Source organism: Colletotrichum chrysophilum, assembly GCF_026319265.1.
Source record: "Colletotrichum chrysophilum strain AFK26 chromosome Unknown scaffold_349, whole genome shotgun sequence".
In the NCBI taxonomy this organism is placed as follows: domain Eukaryota; kingdom Fungi; phylum Ascomycota; class Sordariomycetes; order Glomerellales; family Glomerellaceae; genus Colletotrichum; species Colletotrichum chrysophilum.
Window position 1 is genome coordinate 570 of NW_026517636.1, and position 16667 is coordinate 17236.

The 16667-nt window shown below is 51.3% G+C and overlaps 2 protein-coding genes across 2 annotated transcripts; one reads left to right on the forward strand and one right to left on the reverse strand.

The window, feature by feature from the left end:
- Positions 1-338: 338 nt before the first annotated feature.
- On the reverse strand, positions 339-1102 carry COL26b_014363 (uncharacterized protein; the record flags this gene model as incomplete). The annotated part of the gene is made up of 3 exons (XM_053186935.1): positions 339-639; positions 689-1046; positions 1099-1102. 3 exons carry the CDS (start codon positions 1100-1102, stop codon positions 339-341), a joined length of 663 nt encoding a protein of 220 aa, XP_053029119.1.
- Positions 1103-11614: 10512 nt separating this feature from the next.
- Positions 11615-12163, forward strand: COL26b_014364 (uncharacterized protein; the record flags this gene model as incomplete). Its single annotated transcript, XM_053186936.1, has 4 exons — positions 11615-11655; positions 11706-11812; positions 11875-12071; positions 12125-12163. The coding sequence occupies 4 exons, from the start codon at positions 11615-11617 to the stop codon at positions 12161-12163; spliced, it is 384 nt and encodes a 127-aa protein (XP_053029120.1).
- Between the last annotated feature and the right edge of the window lie 4504 nt (positions 12164-16667).

Consider the following 16667-nt stretch of genomic DNA (forward strand, 5'->3'; position numbering starts at 1 on the left):
TAGTCTAAACCCGCATACCAAAGGTGGTGGACTCGGGCCGCTCCTGTGACGTGGATTTTGGGTGCCGGTTTTCCCCTGCAAATGTCCAACGACGTCCCCGTGAAACCCGCGTGGTGAGAGGGACATGGACCACCAATGATTTGTTACCAACAAAACAAACAGACCCTCCTATTTCCTGCCGTACGCCTATAATGAGCAAAAAAGAAAGCACGAGTCTTGCCCAAGAACAACGTGAATGGATATCCAGACACCAAATGCCGTAAAAGATAGAAACGCCGTCTCGTAAGCCGTTGAGGGATAGTGTTGAAGAGTATTGCTACACGTATCCTGCGGGTCGTTTACGTCCGCTCGTTGACAACCCACTTCTTCTTCTCCTTGGGTGGCTTCTCCTCATAAGCGGCAGGAGCAGGTCCAGGCATAAATGAGCCGGGTCCTTGGGCGAGACCGGCATGGTTGACGTCGACGCCGGAGCCAGCGATAATACCGCTGGGGCCCTTGTGAGCGTGCTTGCCAAGCTCGTACATGCGATCCTTCCTCCTGAGGTAGCGGCGGCGCCAGATGCAAGCACCGATCCAGATGCCGGCGATGGCAACGACGAGGATGACAAGCATGACGACCCATCTCCAGTGGTTGGAGAGCCTACGAGGCATTAGCAATCGGACAAGTCGTGACAACACAGCAAGCTTACCAGTCTCCACCATTGCCGCTGTTGCTTGAGCCTTTTGATGAACCGCTGGTAGCCGTGGAAGAAGCTCCAGATGTTGTTGCAACAGCATTGCCATCGACGGCGTTGCACAGGGATGTGAACCACCCTTGAATGCTGCTGAAGCCAGCGGCATCGCACCCGGCGTAGTCACACACGCCGGTGGCGGCGGTCTTCCAGGGCTGCAGAGCACTGTAACTGCAGAAGCATTTCTCGTAGGTCGTCTCATCGGCCTGCGCGGCAGCAGGAGGGACGCAAGCGCCGTTGGCATCGTACATGACACCACATTGTGTTGCACAAGCTGGCAGCTGCGCAAAGGGCATCAACGTTGTCGTAGGAGAAGCTGCATGGTGTTAAGATCCATCAATGACAGGATGCTGACAGGTGAAACTTACACATTTTGGCGACAGTGAGGAGGCGTTGAGTCGATGTTGCAGATGTCGAGATTGAAAAGAGAAGGAGGTTTCGAAGGAAGGATTTAGTCGTAGGTGTTCACCAAAGAGCCAAACAAGGCACTGGAATGCGGAGACAATGGAAGCAATAGAGTGAAATATTTCCTCCTAATTGCGGTCGACCAGAATACGCAGCGATTGGCACGAGGCGAGAAATGAGCCACAAGCCAGCAGGTCAAGCCCAGGTTATTGGGCGTGTTTGGAATGTGATCGAGTCGTGGAGGCGTTGGTCGGTAGTGATGTGGTATGTGTTCGGCCGAGATGCTTTCAAAAAGCTTTACTGTTGTATTGGCGGATGGAGTGCGTCGTAATGTTTTCGTCCGAAGTCGTCGGGAGGTCGAGCAAGGTCCAGCTGCCGTCCCAGCTTTCTGCCACGCAGATTGCTTCAAAGCGTTGCTTTTTGCTCGGTCGATGCAGACTGCGAAAGAGGGCCAGTTTCGTCGTTCCGGGAGGCGAAATCGAGCGTACGTATGTATGGATGCACGTCGCGAGTTGTGTTTTTGGTCGACTTCGAGGTCAGGATTTCTGAGACGCGGTGATTTCGAGAGGGCGGTTATATGTCACCAGGGGTGGATGTTCGGCTCGGTCTTCGGGAGGGTGGGATTGTGAGGGAAGCGAAATTCTCGTGTCAGGCGGACCCCCAAAGCGCACTGGGCGATATTGATCCTTGGTAGACCTCGTCGGGGAGGAGCTGTTTGGAAAAGAAATTGTCGAGGACGAGAGATAGAATATCGAGCCTCGGATACGGCGGTCGACAGTGGTGAGGATGAGAATGTGGATGTGGATGTGGATGTCGAAAGGCTGTTGGAGCGTCTGAGGTATCGTCGGCAGCGGGTTCGATCGGTCGGTCCTTACTCCTGGGTCCTCCTCGAGTGGTGACGAAGCGAGTGTGCGGAGGGGAGAAAGTAGAGAGGCGGAGGGCGCCGGATTGATCGGGAGAGTCAAAAGACGTCTGTTTCGTGCTCGAGGGTGGTCGGGGTTGCCGATGGAGGAGGGAGAAGAGAGAGGTGGGAGACAAGAAGAGAGGAGGACGGCGAGGAAATCGGGAAAGTGATGACTGAATTGATGGGAATCGAAAGACCAAAAAGCAAGAAATCGCGGTAAAGAGTAAGACAGACAGACAGACAGACAGACAGACAGACAGACAGACAGCCTACAGGCTACAGGTAAGGTAGGGACGCAGCGAAGAGGGCCGATGGATCGGATGGTACGACCCAGGAGGAGAGCCCTGCGGAGAAGTTGGGTGACCGGATGTATCTCTTGGTATTATTTCATATGAGGAGTTACATATTCAGGTGATGCAGCGAGGCTTCCCTGGCGTGCAGAAGCGCCGCCAGCAAACGGCTAAACAGCAGATGCAACCCGTAATCCACACCCTTCAGCACAACACAACAGGGCACTGCAACCCAGTGGACACCACCTGGGAAGGCCGGAAGGAAGGGATGGCCACTGGAAGGGACATTGAACAGGAAGAGAGGGGGTCACAGGGGGTGGTCTGCTGCTGCTGCTGCGGCGTGGGAGACAAGGGAAGCGCTGCGGGAGCGACGGGCTCTGAGAAGTTCCTGGAAGTTCGAACCTGCTTCGACCAAGTGGCTGGCGAATAGCACCAGCCGGAGGAAGTACGTACCGGGTCCGGGGTTCCAGATGCAGTTTAGCGCCTCCAATCGCTTGGCCAGGACCGCTGGATCTTCCCGCCAGGTTTACTGCTCGGGTTGGGGAAGGCGGGACACACTGACGGTACGTACCTCCTGCCTCCTGCCTGGTTTTTTCGTTTTCTTCGACTGAGGTGAGGGAAGGAACGATGGATGGATGAAATGTTAAGGAAGGCAGCTGCAGCAGGCAGTGACTTCCGCATCTTCAGGTACCTGAGAAAGGCAATCATCATTCACACGGCGCCTTCAATTGCCAATCCTTCCTCACCTGAACTTTGCGTTCTCACTGCCTCCCCCCAACCAACCGTATTTCCGTCATACGAGCATCCAATACCGTACCCCTCGTCGACGAAGAGCAGCCGCCAACAGAGTGCACAAACTGGGCAGTGCAGCACAGCGCCTGTGCGAGTGCATTTGCAGCTGCCAGCTCAACAGACGATGCACATTTCTACTGCTCTACTGGCTGGTCCGGTCTGACCGAGCGCACTGGACAACAACACCCCAAGACGGGACGAGGCCAGCCGCCTCTTCTCCATCGCAGTCTTGGCTGGCGATGGGCCCTGGGATGGCGGGCTTGGCTATTGAAGACACCGTCACGCACTTCCGCAGCGTATGGCGCTCGCGATGGCTTGCTGTCCTGTCAACACTGTCAATCATCCCCTGGGCTTGCTGCCAGCCTTCTTTGTGTTGAGAAACTGAACGAAAAAGGTACCCGGCGCCTTCGAGCACACAGCGACGCCACACGTGGAAAACAAGGCGCCGTTCAGCTGAAAAGAAGAACACCACCCATCATCACCCACCAACGCCAACGAAAGCCTGTCACCAGCCTACTGTTTCCCCTCCTCCGTTTGTCACTGGCAATTGCCATCGCCCACTGCAGGACAACCATCAGCCGGGCAAGACGGAAAACGGAAAGCGTCAAAGTGGTGCAGGGGGTGGCTGGCGCTGAGGTGGATCGCGCCTTACCCTTCCTGTCCAATATTTTCTCCAATATTCCTGCAGCATTTATTGTGGGGATTTTCGACAGGGACCTGCGTGGTCGAGAACAAATTAACACGACTGCGAAAAAACGGGCACTCGCCTCAGTGTCTCCCAAACGCTCGTTTCTCTGTCTCAGTGCCCTGCAGCGAGAGATCAGCAAGGGAGAACAGAACACCTGCAAACACTTTGAGCTCGCTGAACCCGTCCCCGGACCACTCTTATTCCCCTTCATTCACTCAGTCCCGGACACGATAAGGCACAATCTGGCAATCGAGCCCCCTTCATTCTCCACCGTTTCCAACTCCCGCTACTGAAACTGAGGCGCAAAACATCAAAGGGGGTCCTCGTCACCCGGTCCCACGTGGAGAAGGGGCTGCCCACCGAAAAGCACTAAGAAAAGGACACAAATGGGCACCGGCAGACAAGTCTCTCAAGACAAAACGCGACGGCACTATCGAGTATTGCACCGATGGATCTCGCGGCCTGGCCTTACAGGAGGATGCTATCAATCGCTGACTGTGGTATCAACATTGTACCACCAACTCCAGCCGGAGCGCTAGAAGGCCCCGACCAGACTGCTTGAGTGCTTCTCAGTGCTGGAAAAACAAATCCCAGAGACTCGGGCCAGACAGGCACCAAGCAGCACATCATTGTGCTCCAGGAACTCTATTATCCCGCTGCCAGTCAATGCTCCCGTCCGAGCGAACGGCGGCCTCTGATTTGTTGACGTCATGCGCCTCAGCGAAAAGCGTGTGCGAACGTGCTCATTTCTTCAATTATGCTTATGCCTTTTGACTTTCTGGCCGCAGGGTGGCGGACACAGGGCAGCCTGGCAAGAGTCATGAACGCGTCCTGCAGACTCAATTGACATTTGACAACACCAAACTCGCAGCCAGCGAAGGAACGGCGAGCGGGACGAATGGGGGAGAAATATCCGCACCTCATCCTGTCGTGCCGAACCATCCAACCCATCCGCTCACTCGCTTACCTAAGAAGCTTGAACCCCGAGATCTGGACCAAACACAAACAAATCCCTCCCTCCAGGGCGAGCGATCTGTCAGGGACACGAAAGTCCGCTCCAAAAATACACGGTCAGCTTACGAATGCAACTGTTTATCAATCTCGCCAAAAGCACTTCCCGCCTCCATTGTCAGCTTTCTCAGTCAATTGTGCCGCCGCCCGCATACAACCTTCATTTACCGGCATCTCGAATTCCCCGGTCCATTCCACCATCTCCGGTGATTTCTTGGCCGCTTCGTGGGTACGCGGGGAAGCACCGCAGAATACATGACGTCTCGTCCGCTGCCAACAGTCCGCCAAGCAGCGCCGTTTCGCTCGGCGGTCCTCCATGTGCATCCGGATTCGATAGCCGAGAGAATCAACAAGGAATACGAGCCTGCCCTGCGCATGCAGCCGATCTCCAAGACAGATAATCTGCTCTTTGATATCGTGGGGTCGGACAAGCAACACACAGTTGAGAATGAGAAGACATTGACACCAATGGACTTGGCTAATTGGCGCCGACGCATCACAAGGCTTTCGGCCCGCGCTGCTCGAGACGTTGGCGGCGAGCCACGCCAGGCACCGCCGTCTCGAACAGTCTGGCCAGGACCGCGTCGCCAGCCACTCTGAATCCTCCCTCAGCTGGCTGCCTCTGCAGCCATCTATCTCTTCAGCAACACTACGAGCCACAGGTTGGTTGGTTGGGTGGCCAAGCCGTGGCTTGGCTGAAGGTTTGACCAAGACGCTTGGCACTTGTCATACAAATTTTGGGACGAAGGGACCAACCTCCGCACTGGCACGGAGAACGGGACGTGCAAGAGTTCAATTCGAACCACCGTGTCCAGTGAATGACGCTGACAATGTTGCTATTCCGCCCACTGACCTCTGGTTGCATCGGCCGCAAACCCGGGGCTCTTCACGGAGCTCGGGGCCGATATTTGCGGGGCCGCCGGCGACACCTCCACGTGTTCCGCATAGGCATTCCCCTAACCGAGACAACATCTTTCATAAATCACAGGAGGTTTGAGGGATCCTAAGCTTTTCTCCAAAACTGAAAGGGCATGTTGTCGTCGGCGCTTTGTTGAATTCCTCCATGCCGGGTGCGTCTTAAACATTGCTCAACAAACCTCGCCTCGCCTCTGAAATGTTTCCAATTTGACGACGAGAGCCAAGCTATCCTACTAATGCCTCGAGATACGTTAACATGCGAGATTGACCCTGTTGGCTCTGCCTCTGTACGAGTCTCTCGGGATTATCATCTGACCCACGATCTCACGGACCAAAGTGAGAAACATTATCTACTTACCAACGAATTCTCGTGGATGTTGACGAAGCCTTCATTTCCGAGGTTGATCTTTACACTTGGAGACTTGGAATGCAAGGTAGGCTGCAAAAGGGACAAAGCCGATCCACTCTGCTTCGCAGGCGCTTGATATCAAGCAATCAACCCACCACCATAAATAGCCTGGGATGTCGAATTCAATGAAGCCCCAACAAGCACAATCCAGTCTCCTGCTTCGTGTCCGTAGTTTTCCAAAGCTAAAGTCCAGTTCCGACATCAGCCCATCCGCTTGACTTAGCGTTCGATAAATCATTCATTTTACCAGATGTCGTGGCCCTAGTGTCTAAATTCAAGTATTCCGGTGGAATACTAGGTAAGCTCCCATAGACGATGTGCCCGACTTCAAGATATAATCGCCACTGATTGTGACTGACGGCACGCCGTACGAGGTGTGTGGTGCACTCTGACAAACGCTAGCATAAAGAACATTCTAGGCGACCAGAGCGCCTATTGTGAGCTATGTTGAACCCTACTGCTAAAAATCAAACTCTTATTTCATATACGTAATGCCATCAACCGTTCCGCGAGGGTGTCAGTCGAGAAGGCTCGTTGTAAGCGAGTAAAAGCCTAAGTCCAGATGCCGACCCAATAAGCTATAGGCACAGGAATCAAAAAAGCAAAGGCACCTCACCCTGAACTTGAAGGCCTCGGGAAGCCGGTGCACTTGATAGATTCCCGTCCCATTCACTGCCATTTGCACTGGAAGATACAGAGCTCTGCCATCCAGTATTTCTCGTTGACTATTCCAAGCCAATAACTGAACAGCGGCTCCCGTTTACAGGACCGAGACCAAGTTCCTCCTGACTGTGTTGATGAATAAAGTTGCTTGCCGGGATGGGTTTCTTCGCAAAAGTCTCATTTTAGCCTTTACCCATCCAGAGGGCATCCGGTGGGGGGCATTTGCTCTGGCTCGGAGACCAGCTGTTACGGCTGGTTATCACAAGGCTTTTATACTTAATTCGAACTGGACGTGTGTTCGCCTGTCGTGACTCGGAGAAATGGTTGGGGGCCGCATCATGCGGAGCATAGCGAACCGAAGGCCGGTATTTGGTAAGATGATGACAACGTCATTGTCCCCGATACACGGGGAAGGGAGGGTAAGGTGTCTAGTCTATTTAAGCTCTTAAGTACAGAATCTGAATTCGTGTTTTCGACAATCACATCTCCATTTTCCAGGATTCAAAGATGGGATCGCAAGAGGGTGTGTAAGGACTAAGGAAAGACTGTCCAGAGACAGTTGAAGTCTTATTTGAAGCCTAAAGTGGCTTCATTGAAGTCAAATGTCTGTTGATGTGCTTTTCTGCCCTTCTACGTCGTTCTTGATTTATTCCTAGTTTGGAACACACACGGCATAGTAAGAAAGGAGCTTGAAAGAATCAGGACACTCGCCATATCCGTCTTACACATGTGCTGCTTACTGTCGTCCAGCAGCCATAGACCTACGTCATTATCAAACTGTGCAACAAAATAGCATTAGTGAAACAAATTAACAACCTCTACATTGCGAAGGATATATGGATATATATATATATATATATATACGTGCATCCTACAGTTGCTGATGAGTGAAGGTCCATGACAGCAAAAACCTGTGCTAACAAGGATGAACCAATCGGCCTGCGAGGGCGACCTTGCTTCATCGTACACGGGAAATTGATGATGAAGTACATTTGCAGAACCTTTCGATTTCTTCAATCACTCATCTCAGGACTCAGCCAGCCAGCCGCAATCTATGGATTGTTAGTCGTCTGGTTCTTCACAATCAACAACTAAGACTAACAACATCAGCAAGAAGTCTCTAAATCTTTGTTATCAGTCTCACTGCTAAGGAATTACGTGGTGTGGTCAGGATTTTTGTTACCGTCCATCGTGTATTGTGATGAGATAAACTAGAAATGAAGAGATGCTAAAGTGGGCTGAGCAAGAGGGGTACGATGAAAACCTCCCATTTCTCGTTGAAAGATCCGCAAGTTTATACTTGACACCGTCCCAAAATTACTCTTTTGAACAAAAGCATCAGTCTGAAAGCATAATTTGGAACGGTAGGCATGGCATGACATCGTAATTTATATGTCTCGTATCTAATTCTCGTAGGGATTGCCTCCAATGGGGGACATTTTGCGAAACAAAACACGACCGTAAGTCGCATAAAGACTTTTATGGTGCGAACGACTACTGTCCGCGAGAACTGGGAGAAGATGACACCGAAAATGACCAAGTTACTCATTTCATAGCCAGCGTTCCATTGTGACATGCTTCTTCGCGTTTGTCGGTGGAGTGCCGGCATCGCACGACTCTGACTATTGTCCTCTGACGTGTATTTCTTGCGTTTTATGCGCAATAAACTGCGAGAAACCAACAACGCCAGAGCAGAAAAGGGGCTGCCAATTACAACAACCGACTACCAGTGTTTCGGAAAGCCTGACTGATAGTCTACGGAAGAACTGACATACAGTGGATCTTCAGGTTTAAGTCAATCTAAGAAGACCCTGAAGGTGACACGCAAATCATTTCTGGGGAATAGCAGAAGACTACAGCTCATAACTGATCAATATATACTTCGCCGTTGCTTAACCATTCGATGGTTGTTTAGCCTCTGAATGGTACGACGGGGGTTGGCTGTGGACGCTGCAGCAAAATCGTGACGCACCTTACCTGATAGACTGTCCTGTAGACATTTAAGTTTGTGGCAATGTGAAAATATTGCATCTTAATTATCTACGTCTCATCCGCCCATAGTCATATGGCGATATTCACAACAGTTCAGTATGTAACTCCCTGTTTCTTTACTTTCCTAGAAGATGATCACAGATACACTGGGAATACGTTGCTGGACGCCTGAGAAATACCCCGCGTGATGATGTGAGCTCTCCATCAGATGGGACGCCTTTTTTTGCTGCACTGCTTATTCCAGCCAAATCAACACTTTCTAAGCAAGGACGACAAGCCGGTGAGATACATACCGATTCGTCTGCCTTAATCAAACGGGCAGTGCCGCTCCCTCCTTGACAATCATTGCGTCTCACATAGTGTCTTCTGTATGAAGCGAATAGCGATTGAACGCAGGTGGGACATTGTTTTCTGCTGAAGTCTTCACCTGGTTGGACGAGGACACCAATATATATATACCTTTCTGGAAGACGCTAGTTAACGCAGGGCCGACGACCTTGGATGGTGCGGATAAACTGCTTGCAGCTTGCAGTGACTCACAAGTAGAAGGGGGAAAGCAGTGTCCCATTTCATGTCTCGACAAAAAGGATCCTGTACTATTTCACCAAAGTTCCAATGTGCCCTGGTATCAATCGTCGTCGTCGAGTGCCCCTGCGTCGCTAGCCTGCTCCACCCTGGGAAGGAAGCTCGAGCCGGCCGCGCCCGTGCTGGGAAGGAAAGCCGAGACGAGACACCACGACCACGCGCGTCAAACGGCACCGAAAATGGTCACCTGTTCGCGGAGCCTCATCTCTGGGCACGCCCACATGTCCCGGCTATCTGGAGTAGACGCAAGATCTTTCCGAATCGATGTAGGATTTGACTCAATCGCCAGTTTTTGGTCGGGATGTTCCTGCCGCGTGCAGGGGCGCGTTGAAGGGCGTACTTTGACTCACCGATAAGACTGTGTAGGAATTGAACAGGTCAAGTTGGAAACTATAAGAGATGCATTTCAACTTTCTCAGGATATGGCAAGCTACATGTAGCCTTCAGTTGAAATCCTGTGTATCTTTTCTCTGGGCCTCCCGTCTTTCCTGATCCCCTGACTCGTCGGCAAACAACATTACAACCCTTCCGCAAACGGCCACCAAAATGTCGAAAGGCAAAGTTTGTCTCGCGTAAGTTTATTTCAGAATACAGATCGTTACAGACATGGCAACATGCTAACAACATCGTCAATAGCTACTCCGGCGGCGTAAGTCCTCTCTCCCGATGCAACACCGCTTCACATTTGACAGCACAACCCGCCCAAATGGCACATACGTGGTACAGAAACGTGAAGACTGATGTCAATCGCTAGCTCGATACTTCAGTCATCCTCGCTTGGCTAGTGGAACAGAATTACGAAGTCATGTTCGTAACCTTACGAACCATCAAAGGGCGTGGCTCCCACTGACGCCTTAAAAGCTGCTACATTGCCGACGTCGGACAGGAGGAATCCGATTGGGCTTCGGTTGAGAAGAAAGGTAAAGTTCTTGAAAACTCCCGAGATACTTGCATATACTAAAAATCAAAACATAGCTCTGCAGATAGGCGCGACAAAGGTGCGGATACTCACGGTGCACTTGGCTGTAGACCGAAGAAGACAAAACTCGTTACTGATGATCGTGCCGTTGTAGTTGATCGTCGATGACTTGAAGCGGGAATTCGTAGAGTAAGGCAGGTCCCCACGTCAACTTTGCTCGAGCTAACGTCTTTCAGAGAGTTGTGCTGGAAAGCTGTCCAATGCGTGAGAAATCCTTGGGACACCTTCTCAGTCTTGACTGACGACACCGTCTAGAATGCCGTGTATGAGAGTCTCTACTTGCTAGGTGAGCAGGTTTTATGTCAAACTTGAAAAGGAAAGGGAAAGTCACCCTGACTGACAAAATACAGGAACTAGCTTGGCTCGGCCAGTCATTGCTCGAGGCCAGATGAGGGCTGCTGCCCGAGAAGGGTGCAAATTCGTATCCCATGACTGTGTACGACCGATCACATCACTTCTTGCAAGCGAGACTAATCGCTGGCAGACCGGGAAGGGCAATGATCAGGTAAGGTTTGAGCTGACATTCGCCACGATCAATCCCGAGATACGATGCATTACTCCTTGGCGCCTGCCTGAGTTCTACAAGCGATTTGAGGTATGCCCACACGTTTCATGAGGTATTAGTCACAAGCTGATAGGCCATTTCACAGGGTCGAATCGATCTTCTTGACTATGCCGCTGAGAAAGGTACTGCTACAAGACCTGAGGAATAACCCTCTTTCAAGCTAACAAAACCTCAGGAATTCCCGTCTCGTCGACCAAGGCGAAGCCATTCTCCATGGATGACAACTTTGCCCATTGCTCCTACGAGGTAAGCCGCCTGAATAGCACCATAAGAAAAGCATAGCTGACGAGCATAGGCGGGCGTCCTCGAAGACCCAGACGTGACGCCTCCAGAGGACATGTGGACCAAAACAGTCTCCCCTCTGAATGCCCCCGATGCGCCCCTTGATATCACGATTCACTTCGAGAAAGGGACGCCGGTGAAAGTGGTCACTCCGCAGCAGACTGCCACCGATTCTGTTGAGCTCTTTGGACTGCTCAATCGAATCGGCGGGAAACATGGAGTTGGCCGTATTGTGGGTTTTTGATTAACTTCAGAGGTTCTTCAGACTTGGGCTGACAAGCGCGGCAGGACATCGTTGAGAACCGATTTATCGGACTCAAGTCTCGTGGATGCTATGGTATGACCACCGTATTCATGTGTACATGAAAAGTATGTTCTGACACAAACCAGACTCCCCAGCTATGACCATCCTCCGTCTCGCGCACATCTCCATCGAGGGGCTGTAAGAAGCATCACCACTTGAATCTGTGTGTATCTGCTTACTGCTCCCAGTGTTCTCGACGGCCGAGTCATCTCTTTGCGAAACGCGATGAGCCAGCAGTGGTCTGAGCTCATCTATCAGGGTGCTTACTTTAGCCCTGAGAGGGCGTTTCTGCAACGTGAGTTTTGATTTACTGGGAATTTTGAAAAGCAGGTGGTCGTGAACTCACACGCATGACAGCGAGCCTCGACTACTCTCAGCAGAGGGTCAACGGCCAAGTCCGACTTCGCCTATACAAAGGCAGCATCTATGTACTCGGCCGCTCATCGGATGAGAAGCTGTACTCCGAGGAGGATGCTTCGATGGATTCTCTTACTACGTTCGATCCTCTGGACACGACTGGGTTCATTACTGTACAAGCTATTCGCTTAAAGAAGGTGTGTGTCATTTTATAGAACGGAGAGATCCGACAAGCTAACTTAATTTGTAGTACGGTATGCAGATGGCGGAGGCCGGTGTCAAGTTCTAATCTTGGTTTGTCTTATGGAATGGTGAGGAGGTCGGCGGTTCTGTGCACTTGACTGTGTGTAGTTATGAAACTCTGGGCCCAGAAATGTCTATTGCAAGCGCGCAGTCTAGTATTCTATGAAATAAAGAAAATTCCAAGGGAATTGACAAGGTCTAAAAGCATCATGTACATCAACCCGTCTGGCGTTATCGCTACTTGCGGGACGTGGCATACGTTGCAGCCGCACCCGATCCCTGGTGTCCACCTGCATGGGCCGAGGCCGATCCCGCTGCGGGTACTTCCGCAATGTTGTTGAACGGCTCTTCCCAAGACGGCTCGGTAAGCCAGCGCCCGACAGGGTAGCTAGCGCTCGAGCTTTGAGCCGAGCGTTGACCACGATCCAGCGAGGGGTCTTGCCAAGAGCGGTTGACCGGGACGGTGCTGGAGCTTTTAGAACTCTTGCTGCTGGAGCCTTTTTTGACATGAGTATGGGGATCACTGAGACCTACGGAGTTGGGATGCTTACTCTTTGACTTGGATGAGGAAGATTGCTTGGCCGAAGACTTCGCCATTGTGATGATTGAATAAAATGTGTTGAGGTTGGAAAGTTAAGTCTTGTTGGTGGTCAATAGGGCAACTCCAGAATACCAAAGTGGTTAGAGTGCTTCTTGTTGTGATTCTGATGGCAGGGGAAAGGCTATCTGGTAGTTTGCGGTGATGTAGCTCAGTGTGTGGCCGTTTGATTGCGAGACTGCATGTGCTGATGATGAAAGTTCTTTCATGCAGACTTGGTCGAGAATCAGGCTGATCTTTATACGCATGTGATCTCCTCTTGTTCACAGAGGTTTGGATGGGCTTGAGAAATCTCGTCCAACTGTGTCACAGTTTTACTGAGATGGTCTTTTCTCCTGCCCAAGTTCTAGGGCTGTTCTCTCCAGCGCCAACAGTTCCACATGTGCCTTTGAGTTACAATGATCCAGGCACCACGCGTGTTGCGAGTTTCGCATGGCGCTTGTGCCTCCGACCATAATGCACCAGCATTGCCGACAATTCCAAGGACGGCTTCTGTCGTACTGCGCTAGTAGTTTCTAGCGGCCGAGAGATCAGATCATGGCCCAAATATCACAAGCTGAAGCTGTTGTTGGCGGAGACGACAGACTGACGATGCAGACGCCAACAGGTATTCAGCTCAGCTAGAAAGTTGCGAGAGATTAACCCGACATCGGCACGCTGGCATCTTCCGTGACATATTCCTCTCCGAGAGTGGCTTTTTGTCCTACTCCCTGTACATCAAAATCATCAGACTTTACCTGCAGAACAACCTTCTTCCGGTGACGGGACAATGCAGAACCCGTATTTCTGCGGTTCAACAAACTTGCCGAAGCCGCCCCCGCCCGCCCGAGACACGCCCTCTGCACGTTCCGGTGCCGAAAGAATTGTACACTCTGGCCTTCGGGCAGACTTGCATCTTCAACCTTCCCAGGAGGAAAGACATGTGACACAGGCACCACCAAAACGTCGCTAGACTCGCATCCGCGCTTCCGCGGAAGATTTTGCCACGGCCTCTGCCGGGGCCGACCTAATCTCGCAACGGAAAGCTGCATTTGATTGCATTACTCGGGACCAGTGGAATGGGTGATTGCATCGATACTGGTCCACAGAGACCACCAAGCGCCCTCGGCATGACAAATGTTTACAATTCTCCTGAGCTCTGTACGCAAGCTCTTATGTTGTTCGTTTCGTCGTCGAGTGTTATACTACACCATGACGGAAGCGAAGCTCTGAAGGATGATTGACCGAGTATCAAAATGGAATACGAATCCTCTATCTCGAACTGACACCTCAAAGGCTGAGATACCCCTGAATATCAAACCCACGTGTTTGTAAATCATTCATTGACCGATGAGGTGACACATCGACGACTGGGTGTGTCACAGCATCTACCCGTCAATCAATACAATACTCGAATGGCATCAACCTTCAGCTTCTGCAACATGGCAGAAACAAGTAATGGTCCATCAGCTCCTGCCAACGCAGATGATAGGCAAGTCATGCCTTGGAGGATCGATGTTTCCGTGGTACCCATCTGTAGCACGCGAGCCCCTCGAGCATTAACCAGGAACGGACACGCGACTTCATAGTTGAGTGTTCTTCCAATCGGAGTTGCCGGGGAAGGAATGGAGAAATTCAAAGACATGGTGAGGCTAATGATGAAATCAACGCAGATCAATCTGGCCAAGAATTGCCCCTCTCCGTTACCCCTTTTCCGCATTCACCAAGCCAGCCCTAATCCAACCGAGACATTGCATGTAGTACACCACGTGAGGGTATCACGAAGTATGAGACATACATGAAGATCACCTGTCAGGCCATCCACCATCAGCCACAGTTGCGCAAGATTCCAGCCCCTCTATGAGAAGATGCCATTGTAGAGCATCAGCCTCTTCCCTAGAAATGAGGTCGGCGAGAATAGAAGCCCTCTAGATGTGGGTCCCACGTGTTGTGTGACGCTCAGCACATGGCCGAAAGACAAGAGGCGCTCGTAATAACTCCACATACGACCGTTACGAGGGCTTGGAAGCGAGTTGCGATGCTTCTACGTTATTGTCATCCTCGAAAGAAGCTTTAACCGAGATGTGACGGGTTCATGGGGCTGAGATACGGTCTTAGGTTGATCAAGAAGCTCAGCTGAACTATGTGAGTCTCGCGAAAATCAAGCTTCGCTCAGCTCAAGCGGACTTACTTCCCGTCTGCATGGATCATGGATTTGACCTTGGCAAGGAATTCCTCTAGGCCGGCTAACATTGCCGTTGGGTCCTCCAGGGCTGGGAAGTGTCCGCCCTAAGAACTGCGTCAGCCTTTGTTGTTCGTAAATCGGGAGAGATCAGAACATGCGGCGGTGCCTTCTCGTAGTCCTTGTAAAAGATCAAGTTAGGGAACGTCTTCTCGACCCAAGCTCTTGGTGCAGGTACGAGCTCGCGGGGAAAGTTCGACACGCCAAAGGGCTTGTCTTCTGGGAAAGGGATGGTGGCGGGGAACCGGTTGGAATAGATGCAGCGTGGGTATGTGTCGGTAAGCCAGTAAAGTGTTACGCTGGCGAGAATTGTTTCCAGTGGCATCGAAATCTCTGTCCAGTCCCAGAACTTCTCGCCGATCCTGTTTTGCAATTTAAGTCTCGTCTAGAAAATGAAGAAGAAGAAGGAGAAGGAGAAAGACAAAGATATCAAGGAGTATGAAGGCCATCTTCATACCCAGGGGCCGAAGGGATAGACGAGGACGACCACATAGAAATGGTTGGGGAAAGGTACCTCGAGATACTCACCATGCTAGTAAAGCTAGCGGACTAGATGCCACCGTGAGCCCAATGGTTCCAGGCTTAGTCTGATGCATGAGGGAATATCTGAAGCCTGTTGCGAAAAAGGCCTGAGCATGGATCATGCGCTGGTCGTCTTCTTCCGAATAGCCGTCCATATGGGATGGGGCAGGCTCCTTCGTTGCAAATAAGCCATTCACTAGATTATGTCAGGTCTTTGACGCATTAATAATAAGTCTTGCATGCGCAGATAAGGGAGCCAGGAATATGGTATAGAGAGGCCGTACTGTGTCAAGGGTTGCAGCCATTATGCTCCTGAGCCATGATCCTCGCAAACAATTTGCCAACATCACCTCCATGAGTAATGTAAGCCTTCCCAAACCCCATAGTAATGTAAGCCTTGCCAAACCCAATGTGGACCATGAGGTGAGTAAGAAGTTTTGTGGCATCTTGGAAGTCAAACTCCCTGTCCACAAACGATGCAACGTCGCTCGAAGCTGAGATCGATGAGAAGCCGTAGCCGGGAAGCGAGGGAACAACGATGTGGTAAGGTAGTGTCTTCGAAGTGTATCTCGTTCTCAGAAGCTCAAGAATGGGCAGGTACTCCAAAACGCTCCCTGGGAAGCCATGCAGTAGAAGGACAGGTACCGCATCTTTGCGATCGGAGAAGAGCGCAAGAAAGTGAACATTATATTGCAGACCTGTTCCCCATTTAAATCAACATCTGCGAGTAGCAACTTGAACAGGAAATTGGGTACGGCATTGATGCGCGCTTCGTGTGACCGCCATGAGAAGCGGGCGGGGTCTATCCACGCAGCTTTGGCGTCGGAGAGCAATACATGAGTTGTTCCAAAAGCTTCTTGGGTATTCTCCCATGTTTTGGCACCAATCTTGGAGACTCTGAGAAGTGTTTGGAGATCATCAATCGATGCTTGGGGGACGCTGATTGTGAATGGCACAATTGAGGGGGAATGATGAGGGGCCTGCGAGACAGCACCTGGGATACCCATCGTCGATCACATAGCGTAAGGTGCTTACGATCAGTCAAAACAAGATTTCTAAGGCTCGCTGGGTAAGTCAAAGCACCCACTTTCCGGCCACCCCTGCATTCCGGCCACCCAAAAATGATGCATTCATAACAACCACCACTTTATTAATCAACTATCGACTGGGTATCGCTGCCACTATTATACAGCTTTCGGCCTCACTAGG